Source organism: Somniosus microcephalus, chromosome 22, assembly GCF_052327205.1.
Source record: "Somniosus microcephalus isolate GS21.2 chromosome 22, FLI_Smic_1.0, whole genome shotgun sequence".
In the NCBI taxonomy this organism is placed as follows: Eukaryota; Metazoa; Chordata; class Chondrichthyes; order Squaliformes; family Somniosidae; genus Somniosus; species Somniosus microcephalus.
This window is the reverse complement of record NC_141008.1, coordinates 22,005,802-22,024,435: the sequence shown is the minus strand read 5'-3', so window position 1 is coordinate 22,024,435 and position 18,634 is coordinate 22,005,802. Positions and strand designations below refer to the sequence as shown.

Genomic DNA, 18,634 nt, shown 5'->3' with positions numbered 1-18,634 from the left:
CGCAATTAGGAACATGGAGTCCATGAATGGACCAGCAAAGTCAATATGTACGCGTTGCCATGGGGCTGAAGGCCATTCCCATGGGTGTAGTGGTGCGATTGGAGGTGCATTTTGCACTTTTTGGCACCCAGCGCAGCTTTTCGTCAACTCCTCTATCTGTTGGTCAATACCCGGCCACCATACATAAGCCCTAGCAAGACTTTTCATCTTAACTCCCCCCAGATGACCTTCATGCAGTTCTTTTAGAACTCTTTCCCTTAACTTGGGAGGAATAATCACTCTTGTCCCGTACATCAAAGTACCATGGCAGACGGACAGCTGGTCTTGCCTTGCCGAGAATGCCAGTAACAGAGGTTCACCACTTGTTGGCCATCCTTTCACTGTCACCTCGTAGACTCTGGACAGTGTCGGGTTGTTCCTGGTTTCTCTTTCAATACTTGCATTGGTGACTGGTAAACACTCGATGATGGTCGAATGAAATAACTCAACAGGGTCAACTTTCGTCGTTTCTTCTTCTTCAGGTAGTGGCAGGCGCGACAGCCCATCAGCATTGCCATGCTGCTTCGTACCTTTCAATTCTATTTGATATTGATGTGCCCCTAGGAAAAGGGACCATCTCTGGAGACGCTGTGCTGTCATCACTGAAACACCCTTTTTAGGGTTAAAAATGGATACCAACAGCTGATGGTCTGTCAGAAGTGTGAATTTTTGGCCCTGCAGGTAATGATTAAACTTCTGCACTCCCCATACAAGGCTGAGAGCCTCCCTATCGATCTGCGCATAGTTACGCTCAGCGGAGGTCAATGATCTGGATGCAAACGCGACTGGCCTTTCCGTGCCATTTGGCAACTTGTGTGAGAGTACTGCCCCAATACCATATGGAGAAGCATCACAAGCCAACCGAATAGGCAGTGTCAGGTTGAAGTGAGCCAACACTTCCTCTGAGGTGATCAATTCTTTGCTTTTGCGAAATGCCTTCTTACAGTTTTCGCTCCATTCCCATGGTACCCTCTTCTGTAAAAGAGCGTTTAGCGGGTGCAGTACCGTGGATAGATTTGGTAGAAATTTATGGTAATAGTTAATCAATCCAAGAAACGACCTCAACTGAGAGACATTATCCGGAGCGGGAGCCTTTACAACTGCCTCTATCTTGTCAGGAGACTTATGAAGCCCCTCCCGGTCAATGACATGACCACAGTACGAGATCCGCTTCTGGAAGAACTCACATTTCTGCCGATTAACTCTAAGTCCATACTCTTTCAGTCTGTTGAGCACCAGTTCCAAGTTTGCGAGGTGTTCTTCATCACCATCACCTGTAATCAGAATATCGTCCAGGTAACATTGTGTGCCTGGAATTCCCTGTAATACCTGCTCCATGGCCCTCTGCCAAATTGCTGGAGCCGATGCCACTCCAAAAACCAGCCTATTGTACCGGTACAAACCTCTATGCGTGTTGATCGTGAGGTATTGGCGTGACTCTTCTTCAACCTCCATCTGCAAGTACGCCTGCGCCAGGTCTATCTTGGTGAAGTGTTTCCCACCAGACAACGAAGCAAAAATATCCTCAATCCGCGGAAGCGGATACTGCACCGTGTGAAGCACCGGATTAACGGTGATTTTGAAATCTCCACAGATGCGAACCTTCCCTGGTTCTCCTGGCTTGTTGCTCGAAGGACGTTTCATAACGGGAACAATGGGCGTAGCCCACTCACTCCAATCTACCTTAGACAGTACACCTGAACGTTCTAGCGCTTCCAGTTCCGCTTCTACAGTAGGTCGTATTGCATAGGGTACCGGTCTGGCTTTAAAAAATTTTGGGTGTGCATGTTCATCAATCTTGATGTTTGCCGTAATTCCTCTCAGTGTTCCCAGTCCCTGCTGGAACACCTCTTTAGCATCATCCAATATTTTGGACAATCGTTTAGGTTTGACATCTGTTTCCCCGGAATCTACCGTTAGTGCCTTCAAGGAGTGCCAGTCCATATTCATTTTCCTAATCCACTCCCGTCCCAGTAGTGGTGGACCTCCTTCAGGTAGCACATATAAGTCCATTACTTGGCTTTCTTCGCCCTTGTGGACCGCTTTTACCTCTATCTTTCCGATGGGGTACACTCTTTGCCCCGTGTATGTTTTCAATATAATCTCCGTATCCCGTAGGGGAATATGTTGGAATAACCTTTTGTAATCTTTCTTATTCATGACCGTCAATGCCGATCCAGTGTCCAATTCCATCTTTACTTGGACTCCTGCTATCTGAAGGGTGACCCAAATTGTCTGGAGATCTGCATCCTTACCAACGTTGTGTACTTTTAAGCTACCCAGTTCATTACTGCTAGCGTCTGAATCTGACTTCTGTTCGGTCGAACTGTTCTTTGTCACCTTGTGTACCTTTATGTATTTTCCTTGCGGTGACTTTTTGTTGCTGGTCTTCTTTCCTGACCGGCATACTTTAGCTATGTGGCCAAGCCTGCCACACGTTCTGCATTCTTGGTTTTTAAACCAACACTGGTTCTGATCGTGCGTTGTCTTTCCACAACGATAACATTTTACAGTACTCAAACCCAATTTATTTGTACTGAGTTCCGGTGACCGTAGCTGCATTACTGCCGTGCCTCTCGCTGCGGCTTCGTGTGCTGCTGCCATAGTGACCGCTTTCTCAAGCGTCAGCTCATTCTCCTCGAGCAGTCGCTTTTGTGTATCTTCTTTTAATAAACCACACACAAATTTATCTTGTAGCGCCTCTGTCAGTCTCGTTCCAAACTGACAGTACTTTGCTAGCTTACGCAATTCCATTAAATATTCAGCATTGCTTTCATCCTTCAGCTGCCTTCTGCTGTAAAATTTAAATCGTTCCGCTAGCATCAGCGGCGTGGGGTTTAGATGATTTTTCAGGACAGTAACAATCTCCTCGAACGTCTTATCCGCCGGTTCATCTGGTGATAAAAGGTGTTTCAATTGCCCGTATGTCTTCGCACCCATTAAGTTTAATAATGTTAGTGCTTTCTCTTCATCTGGGATTTTATTTGCTTTACAATAATTTTGTATGCGTTCTACATACATGGCCCAATCTTCGATGTCGCTATCAAAGGTATTAATGTTCCCATGTTTAGGCATCGTTGCAATTTAATTTATTTTAATTTTTATCCAAGATGGCGGCTTCCCGCTCTTGTCTTCGTCCTCCGCCTACAAAATGGCGGTTTTCCCACGCTTGGCGGTCTTCACCCGTCCCCCGACGCTGTCTCCGCTTCACCGCGGCTCTCGCGCCTTCAGTTGCCCCAGACGCTGCGCCTTTTTAGCCCGAATGAGGCCCGGCCCTTATCACCAGCCGCGATCGATGTCCCCGCGCTGCGCCTTTTGGCCCGAATGCGGCCCGGCCCTTATCTCCGGTCGCGATCGATCTCACCGCCCTTATTCCTCCATCTTCCCTCCCCGTCTGTACAGCCAACGCGGCCGACTTTCTGGTCGCGTCACTGCCCGGCTTACCCACCACCGAGGTAGAAAGAAGATAGCTGACAGCTGCTGATGGAGGCTTCGAGTTCAGGATGTCTTCTGCACTCTGGTTTCTCGATGTCTGCCACGCGATGTGTCTTCCAGCAGGGTGATGAGGGTGGAAGCCTCTCTTCGACGTCTGTTCTATGGACGAAGCCGCCGTGGATATAAACTGCCGCAGGGTAAGAATCGGACTCGTCGCCACTGTTAAGTCTGTGTGTTCTAGTTGTAATTACTAACACAGACTACAAGATTAAAGTTCAACAGGTCTTTACTGGTTGGAGGTCAGGACTATACTATACAATATTACTACACAGTGCTTATATACCGGTGGTCACCACCGGTATTACGTATACAGCAGCCAGAGAAAGTAGTACATCTCTTAAGGTGGAACAGGCTTAAGTTCTCTTAAGGTGGAACAGGTTACATACACCACACTGATGATATTATTGAGGTAAACTGACTAAGTTGAGGGATCAATATTGACTTGCAGGGTCCAGAGGGGATATTGTCATCCCTGCTCTCAGTCAGATTCAAACCCATGAACCTAGAGTTAAAATGGCGCTGGTGTGGCTCACTGTGGCATCTCTTTCCTTCGATGGATCAATTTTGAAAACGATAAAAATTGATATTGTCTTCCTGTGAATTTGTATAATTATTTCCTTTAATTGAAATGTTCCTTTTTGCAGGAACTTTGCGATGGATTTGCCCCTTCGAATATCCCCCGCTCTCTATGTCATTCTATAGCCGACATAATCTGACTGCTGTGCAAAAGGCATGTTGTACTGGAGAGATTTTTGTAGAATTTACACTGGGTTCTCTTAATCCCCCACTGTAACTTTGGTGGAAGCCCCGGGGAAACAGTGTAAACTGCCATTTTTAGCAATTTAATGTCAATTCTCTGGGGGTTCCACTGATCTTCCACTCAAGAACCCAGCGGGAATTCCAGGCGTGGCAGGTTTCTCTGTTAATGATGGAACCACAGAATCTGAGATTGTAGTGAGTGTGTTAGGGAGTGACATGAATCTTGTCATTCATGTGGAAATGGCTTATGAAATGATACTGGGCGGCCTGCTGGTGGCGCTGTCCAGGGAGAGTATAAATACTCGGCCATGGGCCCAGCTTGCTCAGGACATTCTTTAACAGGATCTAGTGAAGGACACAACTAGATCTCCATGTTGAAAAACAGTTGATTAAAGCCTTGTTTAATACTTAGACCAAGTGCCTAGTAGTTTTCTTACGTCAGGGAGTACATAAGAACATAAGAAATAGGAGCAGGAATAGGCCCTACGGCCCCTCGAGCCTGCTCCGCAATTCATGGCTGACCATCAACCTCAACTCCACTTTTCCGCCCAATCTCCATATCGCTTGATTCCCTGAGAATCCAAAAATCTATCTCAGCCCTTAATACACTCAAAGACTCAGGCCTAGAAATTGGGTTTTGGCTTAGCCAGGGCTTTAGCGCCGGAAATTAGTGCCGGCGCTAAGTCCCCTGCGCGCGCCAAAAATTCAGTGGCGCCGCGCCCAAACGGCTGCCGGCGCTACTGAAGGGTCTTAGCGCCTGGAAAAGGGCGCTAACTGCCGTTTCGCGCCACAATTCCGGCGCTGCGGCACCCGATGCGGTGCGGCAGGCTGGGGAAGTGCAGGCCTCCTCCTTCCGTTAAGGAGGAGCTGCCTGCACCCAGCCGCGGCCCGCGCAAATCTGCTTAAAAATGAGCCCGGCACCTCGGACAAGTGCCGGGCTTGCATCTGTTCCGGGGGGGGGGAGAGAGATGTCTGGGGAGGGAGCTGCGGGCAGGCGGCCGGCGGGAAAGCGGCCGGCCGCCGCGGGGCCTTTAATGCGCCGGCGCTAACTGCAGTAAGGCACCTCTGACAAAACGCTGGTTGCGGCTGCCACGGGCGAGGCGGCCGCAACTCAATTTCGGAGTTCGGGCGGGTTACCACGGCAACCGGGACGCTGCGCACACCGATGACGTCATCGGTGCCGGCGCAGCGCTACCGGAGCAACGCCGATTTAGGGCCCCAGGGAATTTCACTACTGGCCATAACTCCGGCGCAAGGCCCTCTAGCGCCTCAAATGAGGCGCTAAGGCTACTGAATTTTCAGCCTTCAGCATCCACAGCCCTCTGGGGCAGAGAATTCCAAAGATTCACAACCCTCCGAGTGAAGAAATTCCTCCTCATCTCGGTCTTAAATGGCCGACCCCTTATCCTGAGACTATGCCCCCTAGTTCTAGACACTCCAGCCAGGGGATACAAACTCTCAGCATCTACCCTGTCAATCCCCTTCAGAATCTTGTATGTTTCAATGAGATCACCCCTCATTCTTCTAAACTCCAGAGAGTATAGGCCCATTCTACACAATCTCTCATCATAGGACAGCCCTCTCATCCCAGGAATCAATCTAGTGAACCTTTGTTGCACTGCCTCCAAGGCAAGTATATCCTTCCTTAGATAAGGAGACCAAAACTGTGCCCAGTACTCCAGGCGTGGTCTCACCAAGGCCCTGCACAATTGTAGCAAGACTTCCTTACTGTGAAACTCCAACCCCCTTGCAATAAATGCCAACACGCCATTTGCCTTCCTTATTGCGTTATAGTGAAGAGCCCCTGAACTGTATCTGGCCTTCGTATGGAACTTTGGAGAACACTGCCTAATTAATGTGAATAGGTACAGATATACCCATCATCAACAGCTCTGTTGCCGTTACCAGTACTGGGTATCCAAAGGTTTTCTAAATGCTGCCATGTATCCAATTAAGAATGCATAGGCATGGGATTATGTGCAGATACAAAATCATTCCTTCACCTCTGCCACTTGCATTTGAACCTGACCCAGTCGGATGGAATGGAAGTTATCTCTCTGGGTGTAAAAGATCCCATGGCACTATTCAAAGAAGATCAGGGGAGACCTCCCAGCATCCTGGCCAATATTCATGCCCCAACTAACATCACCAGAAACAGATTAGGGCCGATTCTAACTTCAGGCGGGTGAATCTTGCCCGCTGCCCGCTCGTTGTTGCCGCCGTGAGGCTTGAGCCATTTTGAAGGCCGGGCTTCAGTTACGTGCTGGCAGTGAACTATGGGCACCAGGTGGCCCTCCCTCGCCACCCCCACCCCACCCCCATCCCTGCAGCTCGGCAGTTGTGGGAGGGAGGGAACTCGGTCGGCTCCCATGCTAAACTGGTTGGCAATCAAAGACAGGGGAGGGGGGGAGGTGATCACACCGATCATTGACACACCGATCAATGGCACACCTGGCTATACTTGTACCAGGCTGTATCTGTACACAGCTATACCTGCTTTCGGCTACACCTGTACCCACTGTTTCTGTGCCCGGCTCTACCTGTACCCAGCTATACTTGTACCAGGCTGTACCTGTACCCATTGTATCTGTACCCGGCTATACCTGAACCCGGCTATACCTGTACCCACTGTTCTTGTGCCCGGCTATACCTGTACGCAGCTATACCTGTACCCACTGTATCTCTGCCTGGCTATACCTGTACCCACTGTTTCTGTACCAGGCTATACCTGTACCCACTGTTTCTGTACCAGGCTATACCTGTACCCACTGTTTCTGTACCAGGCTGTACCTGTACCCACTGTTTCTGTACCCGGCTATACCTGTACCCAGCTATACCTGTACCCACTGTATCTGAGCCTGGCTATACCTGTACCCACTGTTTCTGTACCCGGCTATACCTGTACCTGGCTATACCTGTACCCACTGTTTCTGTACCCGGCTATACCTGTACCCGGCTATTCCTGTATGCTCTGTTCTTGTGCCCGGCTATACCTGTACCAAGCTATACCTGTACCCACTGTTTTTGTACCCAGCTATACCTGTACCCACTGTTTCTGTACCAGGCTGTACCTGTACCCACTGTTTCTGTACCCGTCTATACCTGTACCCACTGTTTCTGTACCCGTCTATACCTGTACCCACTGTTTCTGTACCCAGCTATACCTGCACCCACTGTATCTGTGCCCGGCTACACCTGTACCTGGCTATACCTGTACCCACTGCTCTTGTGCCCGGCTATATCTGTACCCAGCTACACTTGTACCCAGCTATACCTGTACCCACTGTATCTGTGCCTGGCTACACCTGTACCCGGCTATACCTGTACCCACTGTTTCTGTACCTGGCTACACCTGTACCCAGCTATACCTGTACCCACTGTATCTGTGCCCAGCTCTACCTGTACCCAGCTATACTTGTACCCACTGTTTCTGTACCTGGCTATACCTGTACCAGGCTGTATCTGTGCCCGACTTTACCTGTACCCATCTATAACTACCCACTGTTTCTGTACCTGGCTATACCTGTACCCACTGTATCTGTACCCGGCTATACCTGCATCCGGCTATACCTGTACCCACTGTATCTGTACCCGGTTATACCTGCATTCGGCTATACCTGTACCCACTGTATCTGTGCCCAGTTATACCTGTACCCACTGTTTCTGTACCCACTGTATCTGTGCCCAGCTAATCCTTTACCAGGCTGTATCTGTACCCGGCTAAACTTGTGCCCGGCTATACTTGTACCAGGCTGTACCTGTACCCACTGTACCTGTACCCGGCTATACCTGTACCCGGCTATACCTGTACCCTGATGCATGCAGCTATCTAATCATAGAGGTTCGAGCAGGTATTGTGAACTGTCTAATCTGCCACTATGGGATACCCTATAAACTACAACACTGCTCTACAATCAAAGAGATTTCTTCCCAGTTTGCTTCTTACCTTTAAGAAGCATTCCATGGATTTGGAAGCTAAGGAATTATTTCGGAACAAAGTATTTGGTTCAGCTGAAAAAGACACAAAAAATAGAAAAGCAGAATTTCAGAATGAGTGGAAAATTCTGGCCTTTCCCAAACTGTATTAAAATCTACATCTAAATGTTGACAAGATATGTTCTTCCCAACTTGTTAAATCTCAACTGCTTTTTTGGATACAGCTGGGCTCGATTTTGCCAGGTTTGAGGAGGCGTGATTGGAGGCGTGTGAGGTGGTAAAATTGCCAAAAATGGCGGGTGGGCCCGATCCCGCCTCCATCCCGCCTCCGAGCAATTTTCCCACATGCGTGTTTTTTGACCCCATTTCCATCCCACCTCCAGGAGGCGGGATAGGCCCTTAACAACCACTTAATTGCCTCTATAATCCCATTTTGAGAGGCCTTTCTGATTTTAACACTTTTCCCACGTGCTGTATGTCTCCTCTGGAACACGCCAGTGAATCCTGGCGGCATCACAAGTGGATTGCTTACTAACAGCTGCAGCTCCACCATTAAAAAGGAGTTTTCAGCAATCTTCATTTGCAGGTGGCACAACTTTGTTGTCTCAGGTCTGGGGGATCTTTTAGCAGGCCTACTCATTGTTCTGGAAGTTTGGAGCCTGACACCCATCTCCAGTGTGACCTCCTGGGAAACCCCTCTCCCCACCTTGACTGAGCACTTCCTCAACTGAGGTATATACCAGAACAATGGGAACCATTTATTTCCTTTCCCCCTGGACATCAGATTCGGACGAAGACCAGCCGCGGCAGCAGCAGAACCCTGAACAACAGCAGCACCAACTGCAGGAGCAACAACAGGAGCTCCAAGCTGCTGCTCAGCCACCTGAAGCTGCACAGGCCAGAAGGCGCCAGCGCATGGAAGCACGTCGGCGCAGGAGATACCCCCAAAACAGGGTCTACAGACAGAGGATCAGATACCTCAACATGACTGAGCAGCAGTGCCAAAGGAGGCTCCGACTTTCGCGAGAGGTAGTGGGTGACATCTGCGCAATGCTGCAGCAAGACCTGGAGCCCAGAGGAGCAGGTGGACACCCCTTACCAGTGGCCGTCAAAGTCACCACCACACTCAACTTTTTTGCTTCAGGCTCATTCCAGGGATCAGCAGCAGACATCAGCGGTGTCTCCTAGGCGGCCGCACACACTTGCATCACGCAGGTAACCGATGCCCTCTTTGCCATCGTGCACAATTACATCAATTTCTCCAAAGATCAAGCCAGTGTAACTGCGCGTGCGGTTGGGTTTGACAATCTGGCAGGCTTTCCAAGGGTGCAGAGCGTCGTTGACTGCACACATGTGGCCCATAAGGCACCCCATCGCAATCCAGGTATTTTTGTCAACCGCGAGGGCTTCCACTCCCTCAACGTACAGCTGGTGTGTGACCACAAGAAGGAAATTTTGCATGTTTGCACCAAGTACTCTGGTAGTTGCCATGACTCCTTCATCATGCGCCAGTCTAGTGTGCCTCCGCTCTTCAGTCCACCAGACCAACTTTTCAGATGGCTACTTGGAGACAAGGGCTATCCCCTGAAGGCGTGGCTAATGACGCCGTTGAGGAGGCCATCCAACGAAGCTGAGGAGCACTACAACTCCAGCCACATTTCCACCAGATCCATAATCGAGCAAACCATCGGCTTGCTGAAGATGTGCTTCAGATGCCTTGATAGATCAGGTGGAGCCCTGCAGTACTCAATTCAATTCAATTCAATTTTATTTGCCATATGTAACTAGTACTAGTACAAGTACAATGGAATGCTTACTCCCCGTAGGGACACGTCAGCTATTCTTACAGCGCCGTGTTCAGAAAGTCAATTCGATGGCAACCAGTGGCAGTGGGAGCACGATGTCCCTCAGCCGCTCCGTCCTCCTCATCACCGCGGCCTCCTCCTCACTGTTGCCAGCTCCACATGTGGTGGTCTGCTTCTCCCGCTCACGATCCGACCTCTGGCCGCCATGCCCGGCTCCCCTCCTCCCAGTCGGACTGCGAGCTTCCCGCCAAGGAGCTGCCGGCCGACGTGCTGTAACGGGTCGTCGTGGCTGCTGCTGCTGCTCGTTGCGCTGCGCTGCCTCCGCCCGACTCGCCGAACACATCGTCTGGATGTAAATGCTCTGGTCGCCGGCTCCACGGTCCGACGGCCAAGGGCCTGCTTCTCCCGCTCACGGTCCGGCCTCTGGCCGCCATGCTCAGCTCCCCTCCTCCCAGTCGGAATGCCTTCCCGCCGAGGAGCTGCCGGCCGACATGCTCTAGCGGGTCGTCGTGGCTGCTGCTGCTGCTCGTTGCGCTGCGCTGCCTCCACCCGACTCGCCAAACACTTCACTCCGGTTGTGACCTCTCATGGGTCAGCCCCACTTCAGAGCTAGCAAGTGACTGGACAGCACCTTGCTGCACTTCAGGGGGGCCATGAGGACCCATTTCTGCGCTGGAGGTCCTACTCCAGAGGACTTGCATGAAGGTCTGGTTTGTTTGCTCAATAGCTGACCATCGCTCCTCAAGAGAGGTCAGCTCGCTCAGCAGCCAGGGTCTCCAGAATGGTCGTGGTCTGCTGTGCACTTCACAACATGGCTCAGCCTCGTGGCTTGCAGATGCCTGAGGGACAAGTGGCTTATCACATAGCCTCCTCAGATGAGGAGGAGGAGGAGGAGGAGAGCAACAACGAACAGCTTGCAGAATCACATCAACCAGCGGCAGCAGCATGCGAGTACATTGCTGCCCGGGATGCAAGGGACGCACTCATTTTGGCCAGATTTGCTTAGCCTAGCCAATCAAGCACTTTTGCCTTGCAGCTTCTTACTAGAACATCGACAATGGCCAAGAACCTGCGGATTCCTATCACTCTGACCACCATACTGACAATTGCAAGTCGCCCTAAGCCCTCAATGTGGAAGTCCCATTTGTGAAATGACACACGTCACAACTTCAACAGTTTGCCAGCAGAATTTTTTATCACAAGCAACTGATGGCATTTCAAAAATAAACACATTACACCCAAGTGACTACCCTTGTGACTACTTGTGCATTATCTTCCTCTTACGCGTGCTCCTACGTGGTGCTTCCCCTGTGGCTTCAGCAGATGTGGAGGCCCCTTGCTCGCTTTCTTGCTGCTCCTGCCTCGACACCTTTGGCGGATGTCCTCTGGGGTTGTGGGCCTGTGAGGGCTCGGCAACAGTCTGCTGCTCCTGCGGCTGTGCAGGGGTTGAGACGCCGATCTCAGTTGGGTGGGGACTCTGGTGGGGCTCTGACCGAGGGCTCTGCAGTGGCATGGTCGTGTGAGCGCTTGGAGAGGAGCCCCCACTTCCTTGTTGTCTGCCACCAACATCCCTCTCATGGGTCAGCCCCACTTCAGAGCTAGCAAGTGACTGGACAGCACCTTGCTGCTCTTCAGGGGGGCCATGAGGACCCGTTTCTGCGCTGGAAGTCCTACTCCAGAGGACCTGCATGAAGGTCTGGTTTGTTTGCTCAATAGCTGACCATCGCTCCTCAAGAGATGTCAGTCTATTCTGAACAATGACCATGTTTTCACGACCCTGACGATTAAGCTCCTCATGGCAATAGCCATCCTCTCCTCTATGGTAGCCATCCTTTCTATGGAGGTTGCCATCCTTTCCGTGGTGATGCGCTCATGCGCCAACACCTCCACAAAGGCTCTGCTCATGTTAGTGATGGACTCCTCCATTCGCTCCACACTCACAGCGATCCTGGAGACAAAATCTGCCAGAGACTCCTGCACCTGTTCCTGGAGTTCCAGCACCGCTCTTCTTCTGGATGGACCCGGAGGCACAGGGCCGACATGCAGCTGAGCCGAGCTGGCAGAGTCCTGCGCCCTCCAATGAGGACTCTCCACTGCTGTCCCTGTCTCCACCATCTGCTGATGCTCACTTGTGAGCTGTGATACACCAGGTGACAACACTACACTATCTTGCGAAGTTCCCACCGAGGTGTGAGTGTCCGCGCTGGTGTTGGGTGCGCTGAATTCTGCTGACGCTACGCCTTCAAAGGTTGCAGCTTCCTCGGAGGAGTCTTGAAGCTCAGGCTGTTCCTCCTGGACAGTGGGGATGGGGGCTGTTGATGGTCCTGTGGGGAGTAAAGGAAAGAGTTGGAGATGTGAGGTAAAGTTTGCATGCACATTGAATTGTGCAGGTGATCATAAGTCAATCTGTTAGAACATCAGAATCATTATCAGTTACTCATCCAATGTCAATGAGAGAGATGCCAAACTATTCTGTCACCAGCTTGCTGTGATGCACCCGCCTGTCCGTCCCCCACTTGCGAATCTTCCTCGACACCGGCAATTTCCAGGGCCGCCTCCTCCGAGGTGGTGAGCTGGGCTACTGAGGGTGGCCCTCCTCCTGTCCTCGCTCTTTCCCTCTTATTGTGGACTCTCTTTTCCTGCAATGAGGGACACAAGTGGAGTTTGAGTGAGAATGAAGGAGTGAGTGTAGAGAATCCATAGCATAGATGCTTAGAAGGACACACAGATGGAGTGAGGTGACAAGACCAAGGGCCCTCCCTGTGTGTTTTAAGTTGTTTTCATAGCATCACAGTGTGAGGGCTGCATAGTCGAATAGTTAAGTGAATGTGAACATACAGAGAGAGGGAATGGGTAAGGGTGCATGGATGTCAGTGTCAAGTGGGATGTGGAGGAAGAGGTTGGCAAAGCCGAGTGCTGGTGAGGAGAGGCGATGGGGATCAGATTGAGGGTGATGGAAAAGTCATACTCACTTTTCGTGTGCGCAGAAGGTCATGAAACCTCTTTCTGCACTGTAGCCAGGTTTTGCGGCACATAGACATTGAGTTGACCTCCTGGGCCACTTGCATCCACACAGCTTTAGTCTGCTGGGGAGGCTTTTTCCTCCCTGAGGAAGGGAAGAGCACCTCCTTATTTGATCTTGCTCCCTCCACCAGAGCTTGCAGGGCGGCGTCATCGAATCTTGGAGCACACTTTGGCCTACTGCTGGACATAGTTGCTGAATGAAGCGATCACAACAATGGGCATAAAGTTTCCAGTCTCCAGAAGAAGCAAGGCTGCTTGCAGGCCTTAAATCCAGTAGCATTGATGACGTCATCGGAGGCGACTTTCGTATGAAAAGACTCATTGGGCCAGGGGTTTCCACACGCTGGGAATCAAGTGCCCAATTAGGGGAAAATCGCACTTTTTTCCCACTTCACATCGGAGTCGGGTTCCTGACACGAAAACCACCTGACATGCCCCCAGCCCGCCCCAATGGCAAAATCCAGCCCAGCGTGTTTGCTATTGGTTAGACCTGGAAAGCTGGCGCTGCATTCACCGACACAACAGCAGCGACTGCGCCTCAAACAACGTTCTTTGGATGCAAACTGTTTTGGGATGTCATGAGGATGTGATAAAGGACTAGATAAACTCCCGCACTCGCACAGGAATTCAGCGATCACCAGTCACTCCACTGGCTGACAACTGCTAACACTGACTATTAGTGGAGACCGGAGGCAGATTGAAGTGTCGAGCTGTACTGATGTCCAAATCTTCAGAGCGAGGATTGTGTAATGAGCGCTCTTACTCCTGTGCTATCTCGTCCTGGTTCCAATTCTCTTACGGAATTCAAGTGGAAGTGACATAAATATATGGTGTATCCAAAAATATCAGGATGTACAGTAACAGGTGCTGCTCGAGGAACAGCACCTCATCTTTCGATTAGGCACTTTACAGCCTTCTGGACTCAACATAGAGTTCAACAATTTCAGACCATAACCTCAGCCCCTATCATATATATATTTTTTATCCACACTTTTTGTTTGTGTCTTTTTTTCTTCTCCCCCACATGGCAGCTGTCTTTCATTCTGCCAGCGCAATTCACACTTCATCTCGAGCCATCCTTTGTTTCTTAACCTGTCCCATTACCATCTCCTTTTGCCTTGAATATCTCTTAATGTCTCTTAATCTCTCCTGCCTTCTATCCTATCACAGACCTTCCCTTTTGTTCTTTCATCACTTCCCCCCCTTTCCCACTTACTTAAAAATCTGTTCCATTTCCTGCTTTTTCCCAGTTCTGACAAAAGGTCATCGACCTGAAACGTTAACTCTGTTTCTCTCTTCACAGACGCTGCCTGACCTGCTGAGTATCTCCAGCATTTTCTGTTTTTATTTCAGATTTCCAGCATCTGCAGTATTTTCTTTTTGTACAGTAGCAACTGCTCTGAATATTCAAACACTGGAACAGCATTCTAATATTGATGGGCATTTAAAGGCACAATGTTGTAAAGTGCCTTACAAGCCATTTTACCAGGTCTGACAAAACACACATGATGTTGTATTGACCTTGTACACGAGCAGCCATTCATTATAAACATGTTTTAGTGCCGGATCTTGTAGGAACTGAACCCATTCCACAACTCCAGGAACTGAACCCATTCCGCAAACCCCCCTGGCCAGAGAGCCTTTAAACCTTCTGTTTTGTGCATATACGTTCAATAATGACATTTCTTACTTGTTCTGTCCAGTTCCAATTTAATGACAACGTCTAAGAACTCTTTCGCCAGCCCTTGCCCCAGGAATAGCTTAACCAGATTGGTTGCGACCTCTTGTCTGCTTTCAGCGGTGGTGACCTCGTCGATCAGTGCCAGCAGGTTCCCCTTTTCACCCTATATGGAAAGAGGGTACGGTCATTACCTATCCCAGCTTGTAGAGTGAGTGCAGAGTTCCTACAGCTCGGTTAATGAGCGCAATTAATCATTCACAATTTCTAAATACTTGTCCATGGTTAAGATGGGTGGGGGGTCTAAGGCCCCTTGACATGAGGAGGCAGGCAACTAGTCAATGGTGAAGAATGTGGGATAAAGAGTTGGATTGATACGCTAGACAGGCTCAATTTGCCTCTGGCTGGCAGGGAAAATGTTAGCAGAACCTTTACTCAGGAGATTAAACAGGTTGAATAACAAGTGGATAAATGGGCTTGATGGAGGGAATGGTCCATTCTCATTCAATTTTCCTGTGTTTTTTAAGATCTCAATCACCAGAGAAGCTTAGTGAGGCACTCCGACCATGGAGGTAACCACGTCTTTAAGATAAACTTTGTAATAATTTTCTGTATATACGCCTTTTACATGTTATCTGCTTGATCGGCACATTCACTCCATCCACCACCGGCACACCGTGTCTGCAGTGCGTACCATCTACAGGATGCACAGCAGAAACTCGCCAAGGCTTCTTCGGCAGCACCTCCCAAACTCGTGACCTCTACCACCTAGATGGACAAGGGCAGAAGGCGCATGGAAACCTCCAATTTCCCCTCCAAGTCACACACCAACCTGACTTGGAAGTATATCGCTGTTCCTTCGTCGTCACTGGGTCAAAATCCTGGAACTCCCTACCTCACAGCACTATGGGAGTACCTTCTCCTCACGGACTGCAGCGGTTCAAGAAGGCAGCTCACCACCACCTTCTCAAGGGCAACTAGGGATGGGCAATAAATGCTGGCCTTGCCAGCGACGCCCATATCCTGAGGATAAATATATCGAGTCAAAAAGATTCCATGCAATTATGTTGGTGCAAACAGATAATGTTGCTGAAAAGCTGAATAGTATTCTCGTGACTTTGTTCATTCAAGGTCGAGAATTGTTGTGATCACTCTGCTTGGAGAAAGCACGCACGGTTTACATCATCATGACACAGTGTGATCAGAGCGGCTCCTCTCCTCGGAATCCCCTTTCTCTGACGCTGACTCCATTAGCGTCCTTCCTCCTGACTGGAAAGTCCTCATCCTTAAGAGAAAACTAAAAGGTCTCAAAGTTTGTTGTAAGAAGATAGTAACACAATCAAATCTATTGGCGTGGGCTCCTTGGAATGGGCATAGTCACAGCTCCTTTTAAACTGCTTGGGCTCCGTTGGTTTCCAAGTCGGTTACTATGCCATTATTTGCTACAGTGAAGCAAAAGAATTGAAGATACGCTACACCTGCCCTGATAAGGTTTCTGATATGCCACAGCCTCTGATATAATGCAGATTGGTACACCCAGCCAGTAGCATGCATTCCTGTAGTTGGGTGGGCTGAAGTTGTGGTCAAACCGGCCATCACTGCAACCCTTGGCTCACTCCCTATCGGCACTGCAACTACGGTGGCCTGGCAATGAGGGGGACCCAACCTAGTGGCATTTACCTGGGTTAGAAAATTGACATTAAAAAAATCAGATTTATTCAAAAGCCTAGGCTTTCTTTCTCCTTTAAACCCTTGGGGGGCAAAATTGGGTCGCGCCCCCTTTGGGGCGCTAACTTCGCCAAGGATCTACTTTTAGTGCCCTGAAAAAGTTGCCACTCCCGCGCCCAAAATCCACTGGTAGCAACCCCAGAGGGAGGCGGGGCACTACAGGAAGCGTCCCGCCTCCCTCTTGGGGCGCTGCAAGTGAATATGGTGGCGTACCGTACTGCGGTACTACAGGCCTTCCACCCCTTATTAAAAGGGAGGGGCCTAGTGCAGCGCAACCCGGGGCACAACTGGACCACCAGGGATCGGAGTGCTGGCAAAGGAGCCCGGCTCTCAAGAGAAGTGCCGGGCTCACGGAGCGCAGCCGGCACTCTGCGGGGGGACTTCACAGGAGGCCGGGGACGGCAATGGGGGCAGGTGCTGGCAGGCGGCCAGCAACAAAAATGGGTGCCCGGCACCTCCCCTTTAATTTGCGCCGCCCCGGCCGCAGGTAGACCCCCCTGACCCTGTCGTACATATTGTACGATAGTAAGTCAGGGGGCGCTACCGAAGATCACGGCCAGGGCGCGAGCAGGGCGCTACGCACGGTGATGATGCCATCGACGGAGGCGCAGTGCCGCGGGGCGCTAACGGTTACCGCCGGCGCTAACCTCCTGCTGAATTTCGCGGGAGGCGTTAGTGGCGCAGCGCCCGGGCGCTAGTTGCTTTGCGCCCCCTTAGCACCCTCTTAGGGCGCTAACAGGAGGCGCAAATCAACTGAATTTTTCCCCCTTGGGGTTTGGAAGACTGTGTAAACTGTTCAAATTTCATTGTCATAGTCTATGCCATAATCTAAATTACAGCATTGTATCTTACACATAGCGCCCATTATTATTTATATGGTATATTGGGAGAAAAATTCAGTTGGTTTGTGCCTCCCGCTAGCGCCTTAAGAGGGCGATAATGGGGCGTAAAGCAACTAGCGCCCGGGCGCGGCGATGTTTGCGCCGCTCGCAACATTAACTAGACATTTTGCGGCGGCGCTAAACTCTACCGCCACGATCTTCTGCGCCGGCAGATCGTGACGTCAGTCAAGTGCGCAACGCCCCGGACAGAATATTGAGTGGCGCCCCCTGCCTTAACGCCTGCCGCTAGCAGCGACAGGTTGAGGGGAGCGTTTTGCAGTCGGGAAGGGACTGGGGGAGCGCTATTTAAAGGCGACCGCTTCCTGCCTTTTTTTGTTGGTGACATTTGTGCACCACGCATTCTGAGAGAGAGAGAGAGAGAGAGACTTCTGGAGAGATTCAACGCTGTGTGAAGGAGTTTTGGGTACTGAGCAGCACTTTGCAGGTTCATTTTGATTTGCCCTTCCTTGCTTCGCCAGCGCTCTGAGGTACCACCTCGCTCCTCGGACTTTGTGCCTTAAGACAGGTGTGAAGCGCCTGATTTAGCGCTCCAATCACCTCCAGGGGCAATAAAAGCCAAGTTTGCCGTCGGAGGCGATAATTAGCGCCAGGCGCTAAACTTTGCGCACGGCCGATAATGGCACCCCAAACGGGGCGATACTGAATTTTTCCCCCATTCTCTTTATTTTTATGTCAATTCTCCCTTTGTATTTTCTGTTCCTTTCATCCCTTTCTTTGTCCACCTAGTCTGTTGCTTCTGTAGCCCAGAGCGGGAGGTACAAGACCTGATCCCGGACCTGATCCCAGACTGCTGCCAATGCCACCCAGATCTTTTCCCTTTCTGTCCACTCGGATACACTGCACGTCTTGCTTGCTCCTTTCTAATTTCCTTCTTGTGCCCCACCATCAATCATCTGACAATATCATTCTGCAGCGATCACAGCATTACTGCTCGATCTTTAATCAGAGTCATTTCAGCACCACTCTGAACTTATCCCAAGAATTGTTCTCATTTTAGTTTTACAAACAAAACAAATTATGTCTGCTCGAGTGAGTAAAAGGTTGTAATTCAATCTCAGGATCTGGATGATATCCACAAAGCACTCAAGTTTTGTTCTCACAGCTTATGGTGTCATCTCATTTTCCTAGAATAAATTACAGCCTCATTGCTCACTCCCCCAGCATCCTTAACTCTGTGGAGAAGCTTTGCAGTCAGATATCAACTTATTACTGAAGCACCCCATGCAGACACAAACTCCGCTCATCAATGAGACACCGGGAGCCTGCAT

The 18,634-nt window shown here is 50.3% G+C and overlaps 1 protein-coding gene across 1 annotated transcript in view; it reads right to left on the bottom strand.

Moving 5' to 3' along the window:
* rasa4 (RAS p21 protein activator 4) overlaps positions 1-18,634 on the bottom strand; it is a 336,682-nt gene that overhangs the window by 44,329 nt on the left and 273,719 nt on the right. The window contains exons 10-11 of the mRNA XM_085964291.1: positions 14,749-14,902; positions 8,240-8,304 (exon numbers count right to left, since the gene is read on the bottom strand). Of these exons, the coding sequence (XP_085820417.1) occupies positions 8,240-8,304; positions 14,749-14,902 (219 nt within the window). The remainder of the gene's footprint in view (positions 1-8,239; positions 8,305-14,748; positions 14,903-18,634) is intronic.